This window comes from Argopecten irradians, chromosome 2, assembly GCF_041381155.1.
Source record: "Argopecten irradians isolate NY chromosome 2, Ai_NY, whole genome shotgun sequence".
NCBI lineage: Eukaryota > Metazoa > Mollusca > Bivalvia > Pectinida > Pectinidae > Argopecten > Argopecten irradians.
The window spans coordinates 59,675,183-59,700,078 of NC_091135.1; the positions used below are offsets into that span (position 1 = coordinate 59,675,183).

At 36.1% G+C, this 24,896-nt stretch overlaps 1 protein-coding gene across 1 annotated transcript in view; it reads left to right on the forward strand.

Moving 5' to 3' along the window:
- The window catches only part of LOC138316097 (microtubule-associated protein futsch-like), a 78,878-nt gene that overhangs the window by 49,228 nt on the left and 4,754 nt on the right, over positions 1-24,896 (forward strand). The window contains exons 7-15 of the mRNA XM_069257597.1: positions 830-916; positions 14,972-15,089; positions 17,777-17,883; positions 18,358-18,457; positions 18,919-20,573; positions 20,975-20,995; positions 22,964-23,098; positions 24,360-24,461; positions 24,730-24,830. Of these exons, the coding sequence (XP_069113698.1) occupies positions 830-916; positions 14,972-15,089; positions 17,777-17,883; positions 18,358-18,457; positions 18,919-20,573; positions 20,975-20,995; positions 22,964-23,098; positions 24,360-24,461; positions 24,730-24,830 (2,426 nt within the window). The remainder of the gene's footprint in view (positions 1-829; positions 917-14,971; positions 15,090-17,776; positions 17,884-18,357; positions 18,458-18,918; positions 20,574-20,974; positions 20,996-22,963; positions 23,099-24,359; positions 24,462-24,729; positions 24,831-24,896) is intronic.

The window sequence follows — 24,896 nt, forward strand, 5'->3', positions numbered from 1 at the left end:
GTAATAGCCTTCTAGTTTCTTATCAGATCAATTACAGTTACTTCCAAATTATAAACTAACACTTGGTAATATAAAACATGGATGAAGGAGAGATACCGTTGAATATGTTACTGCATGTTTTGGTGTGATTTCAATGGGGTTTTTGCTTGTGGCAATGAATTGACTTGTTCTTGTTCAGGCTTACATTATTCTGTTTTTGCATATTATAGAGTTATCTGCCCTTGTGTTAGGCACTGATAGTAACATCGTGGTTTTATAAGTGTAGTGTCATATTTTTCAGAACATACCTGTAATTTTTGCTTACAAAGTAATGACGTCATAATTGATGCCTACCTGCAAGGAATACAATTTTGTAATATGCAAAGATTATTCCAGACTGTATGATGATTGATGGTGATTGCATTTGTACGAGTTTCTGAATTTTGCATGAAATAGTATCTTTACATTATGAAACAGGGAAATCTATATTAAGAAATAAATAATGATAAGCTTCCTACTTTATCTTCTGTACAATCACAGAGTGATCAAAAACTGCTGTCCATGCTTAAATTAAGAGTTTTTGGGGATGTATTCCATCTCTATGCCACCTGACAAAACATTGGCAGGATTTAACTTTTATGTATTTTTGATAAAACAGAAAGAAAAAAATAACAACTTAAGCTTGCAAATTAGGTTTTGTGTCCAATTGAGATTTATTCATTAATAATGGGCATGCTATCTTCCCAACACTTAATTTTACTTCTGTAATGATTAAGGAGGAATGACTGCATGATTTGCTGATGCTGTTTGCTTTACCTGTGTGTTTTTTACCTGGTTTCTCCGTTTGCAGGTAAATGGTGACATTCCACCCAAAGTGAAAAGTGATGCGCATGCTGTGATTCTTGAATTCATTCGATCTCGTCCCCCTCTACATTCCGTAAGTCTCCTGCTAACATACATTTTAGCATGAATTTTGTTACTGATTGTTTGAACATTTTCTACACAGCTTTTAAAATTAGTAAATGGTTTAAATAAACATGGTAAAACAAAATTTAGATCAGAATTATAATACTAAATACTATGATCTAAAAAACAAAACTTCCATTGCATTTATATGACTGGTAAAGTCATTTTTGAGAAAATTCACAGTTTTGAGTAAAGTGAATTCTGAAAATGAAAGTGTAGACATTTCAAATTTACCAGTATATGCAGGTCATATATATTTTACATGAAACAACACTGAAAAACTTTCAAAGAACTTAAGAAGCATGTAGTTTCAGTTTCTTTATCATTTAAAATTTTAGACCATATTTTACACATAAAGACTGTTGTGTTATTGTCCCTTAGGTAGAATGGTTAGGGAGATTCCTTTTATCTCAGTAGAGGGTGAAAACCTGTTACATAGTAATAAGTAGGGGTGAGGATGTAATCAGCCTATAAAACACACATAACGGGGCCAGGGCGATGTTTTATGGTAGGAAATAGTTTAGTACAGGGCTGTCAAAAGGTTAGAGAACCTTGTCATCATGTTCTGGTGATCATGTCCAGTCATAAAGTGGACAAGGTAAGGTCTGTAAATCATGTAAAAGTCTACGTACAAGTCCCGAGGTGTGTCCTCACAACCTACAAAATACTGGTTCATATACTAGTGAGTTCACCATACAAGTTCTAAGGTGTTTCTCCACAACCACAACCCATAAACTATGAGATACTTTATTTTACTCAATAAGCACCCAGGGCGGTTAAAAAATATAAAAATGATAATGGGGGGGGGGGGGGGGGGGGGGGGGGGGGGCTTAATAATAGAACAAAATTTGGACTAGCCTTCAAAATTTGGAGTAGTCTTTTAAAGTATAGCACAAAAAAGCTATAAATCACTTTGAAAGAGAAAACAAATGAAAAAAACTCAACAGTTTTCATATTTCCAGTCTGCATTTAAGTGAAATTGAGGCTTCAAAATAGGGTGAGAGTAGTTTAAAAGGGATGGGGGTGTTTATTTGGTCGAATACAGTGTGTCTACTTGTCACCTATATATACTATTCATATTCATTATTTCAACAAAATTACGAAAGTTTGTAAAAGATAACTGTGGTTCACTGCAAACAAAATAAAAGTATTTTCTGATGTTCTATTTTGTACAAAATGATCAGTGAAGGAAAACATTAGAATTTTGCACAAGCTGATTAAGTGTTTTTATTTAATCAATTATGAAGATTTTGAAATAGAAACTTGAAGGGCTCAGTTAAATTTTGATGTATCTATATACATCGGATATTTATTCTGAGTCCACTGAATTGTGTGAATGTTTGTATGGCATACCCGGTTCATTATGACCAGCATTGTGAGCTTGTGTTGGTGAGATACATTGTTCAGCCATATTTAAGCCACCACGTCCTGTCCCGAATGGTCAGTTTGGGACAGCCAGGACATGGCCAGATTATCACGTATTATTGTTACAGCTTGAGGTACTTAGTGAAATCCTGTTAGGCTGTCACTGACCACTGTGGTGATAAGGGCCCTGTGGCCGCAGGTTGTTGTCACAATGACAGATAGGATCCACTGACCGATGGTCACTCCATGCTCACAGTTTTATTATATCCATTCATATCTAAATAGAACCAGTTCAATAAATATGATTGAATTAAATCTAAAATTGTTTTATAATAGATATGATTATCTATAAATAAGTAATGACAGGTGTTATATGGCATTCAGATTCCCCCCAGCCGTTACTTCTGTAACAGATCGTCATAAATCTGTATCTTAATGAAAATTCAAAAGGAATATAATTAAAGATGTCTAGAATGTTGATGAATATCATTAATCAGTATATTGTATGTAGTATTAATATCTTAGGACTGAATCTATAAAATGTCCACACTGATCGATAGCCATCAAATGTGAAGAATATTAGTCTTGCTGGACAGGAGTCTATTCAATGAAGCCTGCTTATATTTATATGATTGTAAACATTGTAAGATTCCAATTTCACACAAGCAGTTTTCTATAACATTTATTTGCTGATAATTTAATGTAGGGACAACACTTGGCTGTTACTGATTCATGTGTCCACAATGGCATATCAGTGAGGCAAATTAGGCTGACATGACAAAAGGTCCTCTATAATGGTCAGGGTAGCTAGATAATTCATTTATCAGACAAAAGTATCCATATTCAAATGTACACCGTTTTTTTTATACCAACCCTAAAAAGATAAATTGACCGTTGAATATAATATATAAAGGTGAAACTAACTGTATAGGTCTTGTTTTGTTTGTGGACCTGAAGTTTGTGTGAAGGTCAAATCACACAGAATATCGGAGTGAATTCAGACAGAGTTGTACCTGCCTGTAACCAAGGCCAGGTGTAATTGGTTACAATGGGAACATTCAACCGGTCACTGGTCAATTTATGCATGGACAAACGTCCAAAGGTTGGACATGTCAAGTCAACATTATTGATAAAAACTCCCTGGAGTTTCATCTGACCTTGGTAAACAATCATAACAAACTATTGAAACAGGGAAAACCAGAGAAAATTAATAGATAGTTCTAAGGTACCAAACATTTGATACCATGAGTTTCTTATTGCATATAAGTGTAAAAAATTTATATTATCAATTTAAATTGTTTCTTACAAGAAATTTATGTATTTATTAACTCCTGCTGAAACTCATTTATAAAATGTTTGCATTCTTGAGAATATTTAAGAAACTATTTCATTTACGCTGTATTTGTAACAAAACATTGAAGGATCAATATACGATGTATAAAGGAAGGTGCCAAGAATATGTAGAATGTACATAGAAAATAAACACCATGTAGTCTACAGTGGAAAAGGAAGGCTGTGTCAGTTCTGGCACTGGAGAAGAACCGATCATATAACATAGGAGGAAAATAACTGTATAAGTTGATTAGTGTTATAAGATGTGCCCAGACTTCTATTGGTCTAGTTGTTGGCAGGTCTTCTGCACACTTTAATCCGACTTAGACTGAGTAATTGAATAATTGAACACTCTGTATGCAAATATTCATGCATGTTTGTCTCGATTGTGACCGCACATAGTGAATGATGGCAAAACTTGTCGGTGTTTGTACGGAGTGAGCGACAGTGAAACATATAGTAGTTTGTAAGGTGTAGGAATCTTGTAAGGTATACGGTACATGATAGCTTATTGTTATATGTACGGTTTATACGGTACATATCTATGATGTACATGTCTAAATTCCTGGTACTACTTTGAGTGACCCCGTTGGTGTCCATCCAACAGTGGGCAGTAAGCTGGAATTAATATGGCCAGGTAAATATTGGGCCGTGTTTACAAGACTGCCACACACAGGTGTAAGTTTAGATAGACTCTCTCCTCCAAGGATTAGCTTATCTTATTAGGGGCTAACTGGCCCAGGACTTTGGCAGCCTTGTCTGATCGCCTGTCGGGAAGGTGACAAACAAGTCCCAGGCTCCTGTGTAGATTTGGTACTGGCCTGCTACAAGTTGTTCACAGACTTTGGGGGTGGATTATCCTCTCTTAGGAATTCTGATTTTGTTAATCCTGTCACAAATTAAACTTTCCTTATCATATCCAAACAGAAGTAATCAATACCAATATATAAACAAGTTTTTCTGTTACGTTTCCCTAAACCAAATAACAAAACAACAAATACACAAACAGGTTTTTCATGTCCCCATTTGTTGACGGGCCGGGCTTCAGTTTCAGTTCAAAATTAAAAAAGTAAAGTTCTCTAAAAGTAGTAATGTTTAAAATAAACTTTTGTAGGATTACCTGTAGTATTGTGCTTTGTAAAATATTCTTTCAGTTAATATTGGGATGTTTGTTATGAAAATGAAAGGATCAATCCAAGTTGTCTCCCCTGGCTGAATGACAATATCCTTAATTAGCTTTAAGCTGATTAAACATGAGAGATAAGGTGTGTCCATTTGGTTAGGTATTGCTCACCCTATAGAAACATCTCGATTGTTTGGAGACTTGTGAGGTTAGTCGTTAAATGATATATTGAAATGGCAGATTACCGTAAAGCCCCTAAGTAAATATTGACCAGGACTAGGTTATAATGGTGTACAGTTCAGATCAATGGACAGTCCGATGGCCCATCTATGTTGACCTTACTAAGTTTTCCCACTCTGATGTACTTGACCGATCTCGGCCCTGTGAATCCGTCAAAACATGTTTTATATTCTTCAATATGAAGTGGAGGGTTTGTTTGCATGAGTCAAAACGGAAGACTGGTATCATAAAATTGAACGAAGTGTTCAAGATATAGCAGCAGTGTTTGAGAACTTTTACAAAACCAGAGATAATTGTTTCCTTATGTAAATACTTTAAGGATCTGAAGAACACCTAGAATTCTGTTGAAGCTAAGTGTTTATTGGTATCAGATCGATAGGCAATACTTATACATTGTGGTACAGTAAAAATTTAAAGTCTGCCATATATAGGGTAGGGTGTAGTCTCAGATAGGGCTATATACACCGTGCTCATTCTCATGTGTTCAGTGTCGGTACCAAGTTACATAACAGGATGTCCTAAGACAAAATAACCTTAATAGGTTTTATCACTGTATATCACATTTATGCCTGATCAACACTTCAAAAATGATTTATTAGGATTTCGTTATCAGGCAAGGTATTACACCAATGTGATGGGAATGCCTGTCTTGCCATTCCTATCATGGAAAGAAATCTAATAACAAGTCCACAATCTTTTCTTTTGTTTACATCCAACATTTCTAGATTTATATATTGTCCTACAGGTGATAAGCTTGTGTAGTTTTCTAGGGATGGGGCTGTATCATAAGGATGCTAAAATCATAGACCTATTATAAAAGCCACCAGTACTATAACTTATTGGTCAATTGATGTCATATCAGGATCAGGGATCCGTTTCAAAAATAGTTAAGCAATTTCGCTATTAGAATGAGTAGCTATAAAACACACTAGTGTACTTTAGGTTGTTAGCGGTCCAGTCACGCTGCCGATTCAGGCACTTGTTACCTCCGCTATGGTGTTATTAGATGACTCGTGGGTTTTGCCTACCGGTATGTAGGCGTTGATCCTGTGACGACCCTGAGAGTAAAGATTGAATTTCTTTTGACAGATATGTTTAGCTAATTCAACTTAGTATTATGCTATAGGATTAGTACTTTCTCCCCTCTCTGTACTATTTCAAATATTTCTTGTTATCACAGAATGGAGAAACTTTTAGTATGATATATCGATAGTTTAACTGTGTACTCTGTGATCCCAGATATCGTCCCAATAATAGCCACAGTCTGGCCAATTATAAAACCTCCTGGTACATAGGGCGGCTATCAGAGTTACAAGTTGGATACCTAATGAAGGCTGACCTAATCAATATTGCTTGTCAGTCATCTATAATTGACATAGTACAGTGTAGGGGAAAATTGGGGTTGTGTATCTACTTGTCCAATATATTATTTAGATAGTCTCATTGAGAGACACAGAAAGCTAAGGAATGTTGCCAATTTGAAATTTTGGCCAATATTTATTAGAGAACATGATTTAAATCCAGAATTCACGTTCATAGAATACAACTTGTACACATCTTTCACTTTCACCACCATGGCCATTGGATAAGGGGAAATAATCCTTACAAAAAGTGTGAGACTAGTTTTCTGTAGTTTGCCAATCTTTTATGGAGAGCATGATGGGACTTATAAGTCTTTAATCAATTAGACAATAGCATATAAAGTAATGTCACCTCATCCTTACTTAAACACGAGACCTAAGCTTATCGGCTAAATAAGGTCAGCTGTCTGCATTACTAATCAAGCCACTGCTCTGTGTAAGGGTTGTAAAATAACTATTGATTTCTGCTATATAAGGAAAGTGGTAGATCAGCTTAAATGCCACTATTTTACCAAAAATAGCTCATTGATATTTTAACCAGCATGTTCAGTTTTCAGGGAACTCGCACTTCCCTGCCCAATGGTATATAAATATTTGATGTATTACTGATACAGATGTGTAATTGATATTAAACAGAAAATCAGCTCCATTATTACTGGGATTGGCTGTATAATGGTGTATAGGTGGTTAACACTTTAATGATTCTATCACAGCTGGTCGGTAGTTAGCTCAGACTGGAGGGGGGCAGACGTCAGACAGATTTACATCATCACCAAGGCATGGTACTACTGCTGTACACAGACTGACCAGAATACATCTGTGTAGGCCTGCAGTATCACTCATCTATCTGAGGAAGTTTACTTTGCAGCAACCTTACCAGCTAGGACATCAACCATTTTTTACAAAAATCTTCAATATCAATCTTCAGTCAATCAATATTTTCTTGTTGGATTTTTAATTGATTTTTGGATCAATTTTCTGTAACTTTTCCCCTAGTACCTGTGTTTTTCATCACATGTGATTCTGTGTATTTGGTGTTTTAGGGATTATTTAGATTGACAAGGAATTGGGATATAGTACATACAGGTTCCATATATCACTATACATGTACATGCTTCTACCTCCTGTAGTCAGCAGGGGGATATATATATTCTGGGATTCATGTGCTTTTTATGTGTTTGGTGCTGAGGGGGACCTTTGGAAGCATCCATGATTTATATGGAACTTTAAATATTCCTACACAAAATTCTGACTATTACTTGATATACATGTACGTGTTGTATTTGTATTTGACCCCTCTATCAGAATCTGCAGGAATAGAATGTAATGGAATATGATTGGCTTGAACTATATGAACTGTATAAAATTTCCAGACTTTCTTTTTGTTGAAATTGAAATTTTTATATTGTGAGAAAAATTCTACATTTTCACTCTACATGGACTTATCAAAGGCCAGAATTTGGTCGTATTGGTCAAAAAACAAAGTCTTAACACTTTTAATTGTCCACATATGTGATTTGTGAGTTCTATCACTATTGATGTTTAGACTACAGAGCTGAGGAGACTGGCCAACTAATAGAGGAAGTGTGCTCCCCTCTCCCCCTCCTTCTCTCGTCAGGCACTGACAGACCAGACATATTTTTCTCCCCTACCCCATTGTTTATACCCAGTAAGTGTGGGTCGGTACAGAATCCTGCCATGCTGGCTGTGCTGACAAGGTGATGATGCTGATTGGATGTGATTTGTAGTGGGCAGAGTTCACAGGAACAAACCCCTAAACCTCCAACTACAACTGTGCAGGAAATACTTTATGTAGAGTCATTGTTAACAAAGCAAAAAACATACTTGGAAAGTCTGTAAACTGACTTGATTAGATATCAGCTGTTCCTAATTGAGTTATCAACAAATGTTTGCGTAACAGTAGAAATTTGTGATTTTGAAAGAGTTTTAAAGGTATTTATCATAAGGTTTTTCTCCAAATATTTTAATTTCTGCAATATGCTATAGTAACATAGCTAGTGTATTGGAGTCGTTCTTAGTGTGAATTATCTAATGTTAGGATAATGTCTCTCTGAAGTGGGCGTATTGTTTCATCAAGTGACATTTCAAAGTTTTGATGCTGTTGAAAAGAGCAAAATTAAAAACACATGTACTTGTGAACTTGGTGTTATCAGAGGGCAGTTTTAGTCGCTAACAGGCCCATACCTCAGCACATGGAAGGAGTTTTCTCCCAACATCTGGGGCCAGCCGGCTTTAGCTCCAGACAGCTACTGCATGTAGGAGTCTATTGAATTAAGCTTGATATAATAATATTGTATAACTGTATTACATGGACACAGCAATGAGAAAAGAGTTTTCTCTAAAAGACCTCGGCACCTGGTATTGTTAAACTCCATCAGTATCCATAGAGTCACTCAAGGACTCTTATATAGTGCTTCACGGCCTATGACCAGAGTGTATGTCTTCTTTATCTGAAGAAATTGACTTTGGGAGAAGATAAATTTTCATCCAGCACAAGATTACAAATAGAAGTTTCTGACAATCAAGTAACACTGGACCTATTGGATTGTATTGGTGATTTTATAATGTCTATCCTTTTATATAGTCATGTACAATTGGATCAGTGAGATTCTACTTCTGTGACTATATGTCTATATAATCCCTATTGATACTCTGAAGGATTCCTAAAGCTCTGAGGATGTTGTGTCAGCGTCCACTCAGCTTGACCGGCCTTGGTCAGCTCCGGGAGGAGATGGACACTGATACTTTACTTAAAGAGGTAGGTTTGGTGACAATGTTGATTTTTGACAATTTTCTATCTACGCTTTATAAGTCAATGTTTGATCTCAAAAAAGCACAGAATACATGTTTGTGAACACAGGATTGCCAGTCAAAAATTATGAACATTGTAAATCATGTTCTTATAAATGTATGAGATTATTGAATTCCGTCAGTTTTCTTAATGAAGACAGCATCACAGCAGATCTATGATAACCAAGCAACTCTGAAAACCTCTCGTATTGTTTGGCATAGTGAACTAAAGGAGGGAATTGTTAAAAGATGATATGAGCTTGCTCAATTTAAAAAGTGAAAGAGAAGATGCATTTGCTGCCAAATTGGTTTGGAGCTCAGACACGAAATAGTGGCAATATAATACTTTAAAGTGCAGTAAATGTAATCTGTTGTAATTAAATTCACGCTGATGCAGGGAACATGTGTATCTTCATACAAATGATAATGTGAAATTAGATTAAGTTCCTGTTACAGGTGTACTACTTTGTGTGTGGTAGGTCTGCTACTTGGTATATACAAGTGTATAGTCTTTTGGTGGAGACATACTACGGTCTATATGATAAAATTGGTAGTTTCTGCTCCTATTAAGTGCTCAGCATAACGGGAAATTCCTCATTGACAGTATAATGTGACATAGTGTGTTGTTCGGAATCTCCGACGGCATGCTTCAGTGAGATATAGCAATATGAAAAAGGCAAGGTGACAGAACACAAATATACAGCAGTCTCCCAAAAATAAACACATTCACACTCACATTCTTAAATGACCTTAACTGTTAGGATGTTAAGCTTAATCAACCAACCAATTATTTTAATTAATTAATCTATGTCACTGTATTTAACCAGAAAGTAGATGTCTTGAGTCTGTAAAATGCACAGAGTTATTGCCCTTAGTTTATTTTTGACACTGATAACAGAGATAGAAGAAATCACTCATTACTAGTAATCAGAAAGTGTATAAGATAGTGAGTGTAAAATTTGTTATTGTTTCAATAGGTGAAGATGTTTATATGTAAAGGTTCTGCCAGGAAGTCGTACAATTACATCTATAAAAAGATGCTGAGGTAAAGTTTATAAGACAAGTTTTTTCCACTGATGTGTTTATCTTTAGGATCGGTACCTACACTTAAACACCTCATTACGCTGAACAAGATCATCTGTGGAGATCAACATCCCCTACAGGAATGTTAGGGGGGGGGGGGGGGGTACCAGAATATACAATATATACTTCTAAGTCTATTGGATGGGTGAAGAAAAACAAACTACATTTAAAAAAATAAATTTTAAAGCAAAAATATGGAAACAATTGAAGTAATTGGATATGTGGATACATGGAGATACATCAAGCTTGTTGAATAGTATAGACATAAACCAGACTGACAGCACAGTTATATTGGGTTACAATATACAATTGGTCTTATAGGCCATCATCAGCTGTTCAGACGGATGTGCTTATCTAGTTGGGCAATAAAACACAACTTTGAACCCAGAACATTAATGTTCCTTCTGTTAAAGGAGAAAAATACATGCAGTTTTCTCGCCAATCTCCGATATACATGCTGTGATAAAATGTAGAAAATCAGCTTGGGTCACAGATAATTTCAGTATCAATGTAACTTAGTATACTGAAGACATACTCCAACACTCAGGTGTCTGCAGTAACAGGTGGCAGTTGTCATACCATATATTTTGTAGTATACCTTACCTTACCTATACTCTCACTCCTTAATTGTTTTGAACATATAAAAGTTGAAATTTTACTATTTGTCAAGGCAAACATGACTCATGTTATGGCTAAATCACTTTCTTGTAGTATCATCATTATTACCTATATACATGTAATACATTTGGTTCTGTTAAACATTCTAAGTACCTTCAAATCAGTGTGTGTGTGATGGGGGAGGGTTATAAGATACTTCATACTTCATCCATGCAGGGAGTACATTACCTATACAGGATCTATGCTCTCTGCATGTAACATTAATGTACCATGTTAAAATCATAGTCTTCCCCAAGGTCAGCAAGTTCCTTGAGGTTAGGCCTCTCATGTGTTCTACAGAAATCCCATAGAGTCCAAAACCTTTAAGAGTACTGGTAGACGGATGGCCATGAAGCAAAACAAATGACTTTCTTCAATTGACTGAAAGTGTTAGTTTGTAACCAGACATGAAGTTTTACATGCATTACAGGTTAAATTTATGGACAAATTATGGAAGATAAATACCCTTACTGTGTGGTAAAAGTTGTCATTAATAAATAAAAGTACAACCTTTTTAATTAACATAAAAAGTGGTAATTTTGGCAGTTGTCAGAATTATGATTGATGAGCCTTGTGTTTATATAACTGTGTGTGCTGTGTTGTAACAAGAGGTTAGCCTGTTATACTGTCTCAAGTTGAAGCTTACAACATACAACCATCTATGATACCCAGAAAACTCCTGAGAACTCTCTACATACTCCTACAGCTATCTATTTTAGGGCCGTTACATCACGATCAACGGAATCCTCGGTTGAATTAAGTTCAAATTAAATGCTTGGTAATCAATAAATTAATGTCTCCCCAGAGTGTCCGTGAGAATGTGTATTTCTGATTTATTGGTAGAGGTATATTCGCTGTGATGTTGAGAGTAAGGATCAAAGTCAAATTCTGCCGTTGATCCTTAAGATGGCCATGCTGCCTAGAAAAGCATGTTACCTGATACAATAATACATTATGGAGATTTCAGTGATACACATTTTCTGAGTTTTCGTTTTCAACTTATAGCAAGATTCTTTCTTGGTTCTATCATTGGAAATGTAGACAAGAAAATTCTGATAAGAAAGATTCAGATTGTAATTGTGGGAAGGTGTAACAAAATCCAGATGGCCTTACACTTAAGCCATAAAGTACATTGCAGATTCTGCCTTTAGTCACAATTCAATGTGTAATTAGTTTTGCATGGTGTCTGTTTAAAGTTATAAAGTTTTCAATCTGTTTTAGCTGATAGGATTTGAAGTTCTGCTTAAAGAATGAAAAAAAAACACACACACACAAAAAAAAAAAAAAAAAAATAGATTGCAAAACAGCAGATTCAGAGGAAGATTTTGTTTAAATAGTGGCATCTTAAATGTGGTCTATTATTTAGAGAAAAGTTTGAAATAAAAGTTGTTGCTCCTAAATATAAGGAATAACATTCAGTTGTGTACCAGGTGTAATGAAAGTAAAGGATACCAGAGTAAGGCTAAACATACTTCTGTCAAAATGTACTGGTAATATACAGAATTCTGTATCATTAACATTCATAATGACTAGGACATGAGTCATTATCCTCAATATATGTGGCTAAGGTTGATGTAGATTGTATACAAAACGTGCCAGGTTTGAATGTCAGCTAGGCCCTGATTAGCCATTGTAATTAATGTAAAGGATGTGAAAACAGCAGCATACAAGCTGAAATAGACACATTTATATTGTCATTAGGTTATTTTGGAATCTGTTGAATTATTAGTAATAACTATTGCTTTGTGTGAAAGACTAGCCCGTTAGTTAGGATGAGTGAGACGGTTGTGTAGTAGGGTGGGTGTTGATGTACACCAGCCAGGACTATATAGATTTCCATTACCCTCAATCCCCTTGTTCTGTGCCTATAGATATCTATTACCCTCTTGTTCCACATAAAGCACCAGCTAATCTATGTTTTATTGTACAGATAAATGTCTGTAAGTGTTACTAAGACCAGTTTATCTATGTTTTATTGTACAGATAAATGTCTGTAAGTGTTACTAAGACCAGTTTATTTATGTTTTATTGTACAGATAAATGTCTGTAAGTGTTACTAAGACCAGTTTATCTATGTTTTATTGTACAGATAAATGTCTGTAAGTGTTACTAAGACCAGTTTATCTATGTTTTATTGTACAGATAAATGTCTGTAAGTGTTACTAAGATAAGACCAGTTTACCTATGTTTTATTGTACAGATAAATGTCTGTAAGTGTTACTAAGACCAGTTTATCTATGTTTTATTGTACAGATAAATGTCTGTAAGTGTTACTAAGATAAGACCAGCTAATCTATGTTTTATTGTACAGATAAATGTCTGTAAGTGTTACTAAAATAAGACCAGTTTATCTATGTTTTATTGTACAGATAAATGTCTGTAAGTGTTACTAAGATAAGACCAGTTTATCTATGTTTTATTGTACAGATAAATGTCTGTAAGTGTTACTAAGATAAGACCAGTTTATCTATGTTTTATTGTACAGATAAATGTCTGTAAGTGTTACTAAGATAAGACCAGTTTATCTATGTTTTATTGTACAGATAAATGTCTGTAAGTGTTACTAAGACCAGTTTATCTATGTTTTATTGTACAGATAAATGTCTGTAAGTGTTACTAAGACCAGTTTATCTATGTTTTATTGTACAGATAAATGTCTGTAAGTGTTACTAAGACCAGTTTATCTATGTTTTATTGTACAGATAAATGTCTGTAAGTGTTACTAAGACCAGCTAATCTATGTTTTATTGTACAGATAAATGTCTGTAAGTGTTACTAAAATAAGACCAGTTTATCTATGTTTTATTGTACAGATAAATGTCTGTAAGTGTTACTAAGATAAGACCAGTTTATCTATGTTTTATTGTACAGATAAATGTCTGTGTGACTAAGTGTTACTAAGATAAGACCAGTTTATCTATGTTTTATTGTACAGATAAATGTCTGTAAGTGTTACTAAGATAAGACCAGTTTATCTATGTTTTATTGTACAGATAAATGTCTGTAAGTGTTACTAAGACCAGTTTATCTATGTTTTATTGTACAGATAAATGTCTGTAAGTGTTACTAAGACCAGTTTATCTATGTTTTATTGTACAGATAAATGTCTGTAAGTGTTACTAAGACCAGTTTATCTATGTTTTATTGTACAGATAAATGTCTGTAAGTGTTACTAAGATAAGACCAGCTAATCTATGTTTTATTGTACAGATAAATGTCTGTAAGTGTTACTAAAATAAGACCAGTTTATCTATGTTTTATTGTACAGATAAATGTCTGTAAGTGTTACTAAGATAAGACCAGTTTATCTATGTTTTATTGTACAGATAAATGTCTGTAAGTGTTACTAAGATAAGACCAGTTTATCTATGTTTTATTGTACAGATAAATGTCTGTAAGTGTTACTAAGATAAGACCAGTTTATCTATGTTTTATTGTACAGATAAATGTCTGTAAGTGTTACTAAGACCAGTTTATCTATGTTTTATTGTACAGATAAATGTCTGTAAGTGTTACTAAGACCAGTTTATCTATGTTTTATTGTACAGATAAATGTCTGTAAGTGTTACTAAGACCAGTTCATCTATGTTTTGTTGTACAGATAAATGTCTGTAAGTGTTACTAAGACCAGTTTACCTATGTTTTATTGTACAGATAAATGTCTGTAAGTGTTACTAAGACCAGTTTATCTCAACATCAATAGCAATGCTTCACTGTCAGTCCAATACTTTCTCATTTCTGATACTTATTATTATAAACAGGCATCTGAACAAGGTCAGGAGATGGATTAAAGGAGATAAGGCAAAACAAAAAAGACTGTGCTTGCTGTTCAATCCTGTAGAAAATCAATATTTTATATGCTATTTAAATTTGTTGAAATTGATATTAATAAGATGAATAGGTCACATGGTTCAGACACTCCATTTACACATTAGGTCACCAGATCAAACCAAACCAGAGTTTGTTTACATGGTATCTATCAGTCCTCAAACACAATACAATTATAGATATGACCTTATGAATAACCTTTCCATAACTCCTTATGTCTTTACAGGTGAAAGATAGGATATTAAAGTCGCCCCCTAAAAGGGAGCTGGATCCTATTGAACTCTTACTTCAAGACATTCGTCAACAGCCCAAGTTACGACCTGTCAAGGATGGTAAACTTGTAGGTGAGTGGTCATCTCCTGGTAAGTTTGGGGACAGATACATTTGTCAATAATTACATTGGTCAATGGTCACTGTGTTCAATGTCAATTACTGTTGATCTTTTCTATAAAATGGGAGGTAGGGAGGCACATATAGTGTTAACCATGTCTGTCCCAAAATAAATGAAGGCAGGGTCATTCATGTCTCTCCTTATGTCTTCTACTCATGTCTCTCCTTATGTCTTCTACTCATGTCTCTCCTTATGTCTTCTACTCATGTCTCTCCTTATGTCTTCTACTAATGTCTCTCCTTATGTCTTCTACTCATGTCTTTCCTTATGTCTTCTACTCATGTCTTTCCTTATGTCTTTCTACTTATGTCTTCTCTATCTCTCCTTATGTCTTCTACTCATGTCTCTCCTTATGTCTTCTACTCATGTCTCTCCTTATGTCTTCTACTCATGTCTCTCCTTATGTCTTCTACTCATGTCTCTCCTTATGTCTTCTACTCATGTCTCTCCTTATGTCTTCTACTCATGTCTTTCCTTATGTCTTCTACTCATGTCTCTCCTTATGTCTTCTACTCATGTCTCTCCTTATGTCTTCTACTCATGTCTTCCTTATGTCTTCTACTCATGTCTCCTTATGTCTTCTACTCATGTCTTTCCTTATGTCTTCTACTCATGTCTTTCCTTATGTCTTCTACTCATGTCTTTCCTTATGTCTTCTACTCATGTCTTCCTTATGTCTTCTACTCATGTCTCTCCTTATGTCTTCTACTCATGTCTCTCCTTATGTCTTCTACTCATGTCTTTCCTTATGTCTTCTACTCATCATGTCTTTCCTTATGTCTTCTACTCATGTCTTTCCTTATGTCTTCTACTCATGTCTCTCCTTATGTCTTCTACTCATGTCTCTCCTTATGTCTTCTACTCATGTCTTTCCTTATGTCTTCTACTCATGTCTCTCCTTATGTCTTCTACTCATGTCTCTCCTTATGTCTTCTACTCATGTCTCTCCTTATGTCTTCTACTCATGTCTCTCCTTATGTCCTTCTTCACTCATGTCTCTCCTTATGTCTTCTACTCATGTCTCTCCTTATGTCTTCTACTCATGTCTCTCCTTATGTCTTCTACTCATGTCTCTCCTTATGTCTTCTACTCATGTCTCTCCTTATGTCTTCTACTCATGTCTCTCCTTATGTCTTCTACTCATGTCTCTCCTTATGTCTTCTACTCATGTCTCTCCTTATGTCTTCTACTCATGTCTCTCCTTATGTCTTCTACTCATGTCTTCCTTATGTCTTCTTATGTCTTCTACTCTATGTCTCTCTTATGTCTTCTACTCATGTCTCTCCTTATGTCTTCTACTAATGTCTCTCCTTATGTCTTCTACTCATGTCTCTCCTTATGTCTTCTACTAATGTCTCTCCTTATGTCTTCTACTCATGTCTCTCCTTATGTCTTCTACTCATGTCTCTCCTTATGTCTTCTACTCATGTCTCTCCTTATGTCTTCTACTAATGTCTCTCCTTATGTCTTCTACTCATGTCTTCTGTCTCTCCTTATGTCTTCTACTCATGTCTCTCCTTATGTCTTCTACTCATGTCTCTCCTTATGTCTTCTACTCATGTCTCTCCTTATGTCTTCTACTCATGTCTTTCCTTATGTCTTCTACTCATGTCTCTCCTTATGTCTTCTACTCATGTCTCTCCTTATGTCTTCTACTCATGTCTCTCCTTATGTCTTCTACTCATGTCTCTCCTTATGTCTTCTACTCATGTCTTTCCTTATGTCTTCTACTCATGTCTCTCCTTATGTCTTCTACTCATGTCTCTCCTTATGTCTTCTACTCATGTCTCTCCTTATGTCTTCTACTCATGTCTTTCCTTATGTCTTCTACTCATGTCTTCCTTATGTCTTCTACTCATGTGTCTTTCCTTATGTCTTCTACTCATGTCTCTCCTTATGTCTTCTACTCATGTCTCTCCTTATGTCTTCTACTCATGTCTCTCCTTATGTCTTCTACTCATGTCTTTCCTTATGTCTTCTACTCATGTCTCTCCTTATGTCTTCTACTCATGTCTCTCCTTATGTCTTCTACTCATGTCTCTCCTTATGTCTTCTACTCATGTCTCTCCTTATGTCTTCTACTCATGTCTCTCCTTATGTCTTCTACTCATGTCTCTCCTTATGTCTTCTACTCATGTCTCTCCTTATGTCTTCTACTCATGTCTCTCCTTATGTCTTCTACTCATGTCTCTCCTTATGTCTTCTACTCATGTCTCTCCTTATGTCTTCTACTCATGTCTCTCCTTATGTCTTCTACTCATGTCTCTCCTTATGTCTTCTACTCATGTCTCTCCTTATGTCTTCTACTCATGTCTCTCTTATGTCTCTTACTCATGTCTTTCCTTATGTCTTCTACTCATGTCTTTCCTTATGTCTTCTACTCATGTCTTTCCTTATGTCTTCTACTCATGTCTCTCCTTATGTCTTCTACTCATGTCTCTCCTTATGTCTTCTACTCATGTCTCTCCTTATGTCTTCTACTCATGTCTTTCCTTATGTCTTCTACTCATGTCTCTCCTTATGTCTTCTACTCATGTCTCTCCTTATGTCTTCTACTCATGTCTCTCCTTATGTCTTCTACTCATGTCAGACATGTTTTGTTACTTACCAGGTGTTTATAATGATATGGTTGTATTGTAGTGGAGACTTCAAGAACAAAGCTCAATAATGACGATGAAACAGAAAGTCCACTTCCTGTCCGAAAGGTCATCAAGCCAGATTTCAACCTCCTACGTAACTTTCATCAAGCCAGATTTCAACCTCCTACGTAACTTTGAGGTAATATATTGTATCACTTGGTGATCTGCATTGCTTTGAGGTAATATATTGTATCACTTGGTGATCTGCATTGCTTTGAGGTAATTTATTGTATCACTTGGTGATCTTCATTGCTTTAAGGTAATATATTGTATCACTTGGTGATCTGCATTGCTTTGAGGTAATATATTGTATCACTTGGTGATCTACGTAACTTTGAGTTAATATATTGTATCACTTGGTGATCTGCATAGTTTTGAGGTAATATATTGTATCACTTGTTGATCTGCATTGCTTTGAGGTAATGCATTAGAGCACTTGGTGCTTGATCTACATAAGTTTGAGGAATTGTTATACAGAACATATTAAATGTAGACTTAATTGTCTATGTACAAACATTATGCCTGCCCTATTTAAATGTCCAGAACATAAAATTATATGTTATTTCTTCTTCTCATGATTAGGATGACACTGATGAGTCTGAATGTAGTTTACAGTCGTCACGACGATCCAGTGTGGCATCCCCTTCACCAGAGAAAGAAATTCGTCCATGGCAACGAGCTGGTAGGTCAAGGCCCTATACAGGATTAAATTTTATGATAATTATATATTTTATCATTGAATGATTTGAAACAGTCACAAACTTAAGTATAATGTAGGACTAATTCACGTACCAATGATACCTGATAATGTTCATGCGGGACTATTGTTTCTATTGGTGATGGAATGACATCAAAAGATGATATCCCGCGCTAATGTCATTTCAAGACAAAAGTTACATTCCATCACCACTGGAGATACTTATCCCACACAAACGTTATTGGGTATCACATAGTGTGTGAATTAGTGTCATCGTTAAACGGTGTTTTATTCAGTTTCACTGTTGAAGATAACTGCCTGAAAACAGATTTTGCTTGAAAATAACCATAAATAGAATTTGTTTAAGTTGATACATGATTTATTGATCAAATTGACCTACTTTACTGTAAATGTTACTTACCCAGACTTGTTACATTTCTCTGTAGTGGTGCGAGACCTGGCTACCACCCAGAGTCGGCCTGTGATACTACAGCGTAGGAATACAATAACGGTGTGTGAGTCGCCTGTACAGGTACATCCCTCGAGCACCCCGCAATCCCCAATCATAGAGGAGGCTGATGAAGAGAATGTATTTCCACAAAAAGACACCTCCAACAAATCTCAAACAAATTTGCATGATAATGCTGTGAAAAAAATTCGACGTCAGTCGGCAGTTTGTAAATCGCATGTCTCAGCCAATGACGTTCGACAAAGACTAAGTTTAAAACTGCATGGTAACACTACAGCAATGTGCATGTCCTCCCATGACAGGGTGCATGCTAGGGCGCATCTTTCTTCACAGTCCTCCGGGAGTTCTGAAGACCTGCTCTCAGAATCATCATCTCAATCATCACCGCGGATGAGAAAGATTAGTGAACCTTTACTACGGACATACCCACAGAAAGTGCAGAGATCCGCAAGTGTTAGTGATATGACTGGCCATCGGCCTCAGCCAATGACCAGGTCCAGAACTATGCCTAAAGTTGTTAGTGAATCAGAGACAAGTGACAAATCTAATGAGATGGTGAGACCTGTCCCACGACCCCGGCCCGTTCCTGCCCCAAGAATGAGTCGTAGCTCCTCCCCTAAACCTGTAACCTCGCCTGCTCTAGCTCCCACAAATGAGAGCTCTCCATCCCCTACAGTGTCAAAGAGAGACACTTCACCCACCCCTGCTAGACGAGACGCGTCTCCGACACCAGCAAAACGTGACACTTCCCCCAAACCTGTGAAGCGCCACAGGTCTTCTGTACATAGGTCATCCACTCACACAGAGCGTCACAGACATAGACTGAACTCCTCAGAGGAGGAGCAATCCTCTGAGATAAGCTCTGATAAGTCTTCAGAACAACGGCATAGATCGTCTGATCGAAGACGTTCTTCAGAACGAAAACAGAGTTCATCAGAACAGAGACAGCGATCTTCAGAACGTAGACAACGTTCTTCTGAAAAGAACCAAATCACAGAGCGGAAACAGCGCACATCTGAGCACCGTACCCATGTTGACAGGAATTCAGAATTGAGTTCTGTGCCCTCTACACCTTCTACCTCCACCTCCTCATCTGTTGTCTCCTCTCCTTCTCACATCACCCCTGACCCCTCCCCAAAACCCAGCCCCACTCCCCGCCCTCGAATCCAGCGCTCTGCCAGTCACGTGATTAAACGCCAGCTCACCATATCAGGTGGCCCGGTGCCCACCGCAGACTCTGACCAAACTATTCCACAGGACTCCACCAAGGACAGTAGGAAGATATCCATTCGTAAGGAATCCTCCTCAGAATTTGGAAGGACATCATCTACGACAGATTCTGTCAACACGAGGGTTCCTCGACGATCTGATTCCTCACGTGCCCCACGCCCGATGAGCTTGATAGAGGTAGACGACCGCCGTGCTATTATTCAGGAGGCAGGAGAATCTAGTCTCCAAACGAATGGTGCCACAGGTTTCTCGTCCCTTGACGTAAGAGACCTGTTGAATGTAAGTTCGAGGATGAGGTCCTCTGCCGCTTGTGAGGACCCTGCTTCTACTACTACTAACTGTAACGGTAGTCCTGCACCTAGCTCCCATCCATCTTCTGCTGTGCCTGCTGCTGCCGGCTCTGTGAGTATTCTAACATCCTGGCTAGTCAGTAACCATAGTATCACCTCCCTTAATCATCCCCAACGTTTGCTTTCACACCCAAGCATTGTTGTCCCACTGAGTTGGTTTGACTCTCACTTATTTCTGCGAAATTTGAATTTTTATTCAAATCATGATTTTTTTTCACTCATGAAAAGCATCCTGTTTACTAGTGTAGTAAGTTTTCTAGACCAATAAGCTGCTAAAAGTCATAATAGTCAATTAGGTCAATAAAACAACTAGGAATACAAATAAAATTGATTACAAACTTACATATCTGTAAAGAAGTTTTAGTATACATGTTTGTGAATATGCCATCTTAATTATATAAGATATACAGAAACATTCCAAGTAATGAATTTATGATTGTCTTCCTTTGTCAGATGTCCCAAGTTTTGATCAAGGTGAAGAAACGTCATAAACAGATATACCACCTTATTTGTCTAACACTAAAGTCACCATACTCTCATGGTTAATGTCACCATGTCGCTCTCCTAATGTTACTGTATAGAATTTGACAAGTCTGACCTGTGTTTGGAAGTTTCAAAAATTAAAAACTTTCGGAATTATAGGATGTTTGGTAGTGACAGCCAGTATGAGTTGCTGCAAATCATTCCAAAAATACACTGGAGGTTGCATATTACATGCGTCTCACGATAACTATACTGAGATACGCAAGAGTTAAATTAAGTTACCAAAATGCTCTGCAGTTATCAACTTTGAGTTAGTGAGAAGTAAGCCCGTTGATATTTGTGGATACATGAGAGGATGGTGTAGTTAGACAGCTAAGAACAAGGTGTTACAGGTGTTTCGACTCATAGTCTCTACTGCTGTTCACTGACTTCTAACCTCTGCTCAAATATTAACTATACATATAAAATCAAATCTACATTAAATCAAAATTTCATGCCTTGAAAGGCAGATTTTTTATATACATATCATCACATAGGGTAAAAAGTTTGGTAAAATGTTGAGGATTTCAATTTATTATATCCCCTGAGTATATCAAGTGGATTACCTGGAATAATAGATACAAAAGTACACCAAAATGTCCACAAAATTATTTTTAATTAATGATAAAATCACTTATTACAAATCTAATATATTTTTTATAATGTATACTTATCCCTTCATCAGTTTATTCAATTAGTGTGACAAGCATGTAATTAACTAATTCATTTGTTTTCATGCAATTAAGATATATTTAAATATAGTAATTCATAAAGCTTAGCATGTTTTGAAATGTTGATATTGTACTAGGTAGTCTTGTGAATTTGCTTGTTTTTTGTCATGATATACATACAAAATATTAAATAAAGAACGCAGGAAAAAATATCTAACTTTTTTTCCACAAACAATTAGTTTAAGAAGATGGTATGATTTTTCAACAATTCAATATGAATTTAGGCAGAACATTTGCTCAAATGTCAATATTAGATTGTTTTGAGCTTGATTGATTTGAAGTATGTATAGCCACTGTGTAACACTATGTTATGTGGCCTTGGTCACTTGATTAGCACATTCACTTACCGGGTAGTAACATGTACACAGGCAGACTCCATCTTAGTGAGTAGTCACTTGTATAATGCTATTTTAAAAAGGCTTTGTTTGATTAGTTCAGTTTATTTTCCATTAGAGTGCTGACCACATATAATATTATATCGCTATGTTTTATTATAGTTTTCCATCTTTTTCCTCTATTTTGATATGATTTTACCTCTAGCATGGTGTGTGAACATTTGTAGAAACTTAAGGCTGTATGCTACACTAACATTCAGAGATCAGTATCATTAGAATGTTTTATATTCTATGTGTGAATCTTTCTGGTATTGGCATGGCTGTTTTTTTTCTTAACAATTTATATAAATAATTAATGTTATCTTAACTATAAACTTTTTTTTTTTCACTGATAATTCTTTTAACTTCATCAAAATTCTTCTTGGGTTAAAGGTCATTGTAATAAGAAGTTTTCATTTTTTGTTTTTAGTACAGGTTTGTTCTATTGTTTACGTTAAAAATTCTTAGATTTGTCATAAAATAAGTTATTTTTTATTCAATCGTCAACAATGATGCTTAGAATGATCAACAAATGCTATTGAAAATCAACGAAGTTTCTAAACATGACAATATCACAAGAAAAGTAAGAGTTTTATCCAATTTTAAAACTGTTAGGTTTTTATACGATATTAGAAACACATTTTTATCAAATTTATTGGATGTTTCGTTGAATAGCTGTAGATTTACATTGTGATTCATATAATGCCACACCTTACAATGGAACCAAATTAACTGTTTATATGATTAGGTTTCAAACTTTTTAAAATATAACAACTAAATTTTAACATCTTTATCAGTAAAATAATCATTTTCAGAAATGGTCACATCCAATAGAATGTCTGTCTTTAACTCTGGAGGAGGTCACTCATATCCGTACAGTCCTAACGAAGGCGGACTTGGAGTCGGCCATCACACAGAAGGATCTATACACATTACTGGCCAAGGGCAAAGTAAGTATCATTTCAAGGTCACTCATATCCGTACCCGCCTAACAAAGGCGGACTTGGAGTCGGCCATCACACAGAAGGATCTATACACATTACTGGCCAAGGGCAAAGTAAGTATCATGTCAAGGTCACTCATATCCGTACAAACCTAACAAAGGCGGACTTGGAGTCGGCCATCACACAGAAGGATCTATACACATTACTGGCCAAGGGCAAAGTAAGTATCATTTCAAGGTCACTCATATCCGTACAAACCTAACGAAGGCGGACTTGGAGTCGGCCATCACACAGAAGGATTTATACACATTACTGGCCAAGGGCAAAGTAAGTATCATTTCAAGGTCACTCATATCCGTACAAACCTAACAAAGGCGGACTTGGAGTCAGCCATCACACAGAAGGATCTATACACATTACTGGCCAAGGTCAAAGTAAGTATCATTTCAAGGTCACTCATATCCGTACAAACCTAATGAAGGCGGACTTGGAGTCGGCCATCACACAGAAGGATTTATACACATTACTGGCCAAGGGCAAAGTAAGTATCATTTCAAGGTCACTCATATCCGTATAGACCTAACAAAGGCGGACTTGGAGTCAGCCATCACACAGAAGGATCTATACACATTACTGGCCAAGGGCAAAGTAAGTATCATTTCAAGGTCACTCATATCCGTACAGTCCTAACAAAGGCGGACTTGGAGTCGGCCATCACACAGAAGGATCTATACACATTACTGGCCAAGGGCAAAGTAAGTATCATTTCAAGGTCACTCATATCCGTACAAACCTAACGAAGGCTGACTTTGAGTCGGTCATCACACAGAAGGAATTTTGGCATCTGTTGGGAAGGTTTTTGGTCTTGACCACAACATAACAAGACCCATAGCAATGATAGATTCTACTGCTTTGTGCTCCCAGCCTTTTTGAATTGGGGTGACAAGTTCATCCATTGTCAGCATCATGTGACTAGGTATAGGATGATCTAATTGAGTCTTTAGCATGAAGTGTTTTAGCACCATGAAATAGGCAGTAGTTCAGAATTGTCACAAGAGGCCTAGGAACATCCTGAAATACTGCAGCCACCCAAACTTCACCACATTTAACTCACCTTCCACAAACCCTAAAGAAGGGGCAATCCTCAAACAACATAAAATGTTGATTTACTGCAAAATAAAATCAAACCAAACCAACTAATTCCCTGTGAGTATTTACAAGGTAATATCATGTAAATTGTACTAATTATGTGTGTTTGTTCTTTCAGATTTGTTTTACATGTAAAGAAGTGAAGTTCTCTATGTTTGGTCAATGGGGAACTCGGTGTAAGATATGCAAGAGAAACGTCTGCAATAACTGTCTCCGCAAAGTAAGTGATATATTGCTCTCCTAGCATTGTTACACCTTGTAATTATAAGTCTGTTTGGTTTTAACTTTCACTTTACTAGTTAAAACAGAATTGTTGATGTAAGTATAGACAAAAATCCCAGTGAAATACACCCGATTAACCTACCAGTATTGTCAATTACAATTTTAAATCAATATAATTACTTTAATGTGCAAGTATTTCAACAATGTACTTTATGGCATCAAAACAATTATACTGTCAGAACATTCCATTTCGCTTTGTTTCACAGATGAATGTGCCAACTGAACACTTTGAGAACATACCAGTACATACTCTAAGTCCCATACCTCTCAGTCCAGAAACTCTGGACATCATCAGGGCATATGAAAGGTAAAGTAGATAGAAAATGAAAGTAAAACTCTGTTGGTTTTATAGTCTTTACTTGCTTTAGTAGAT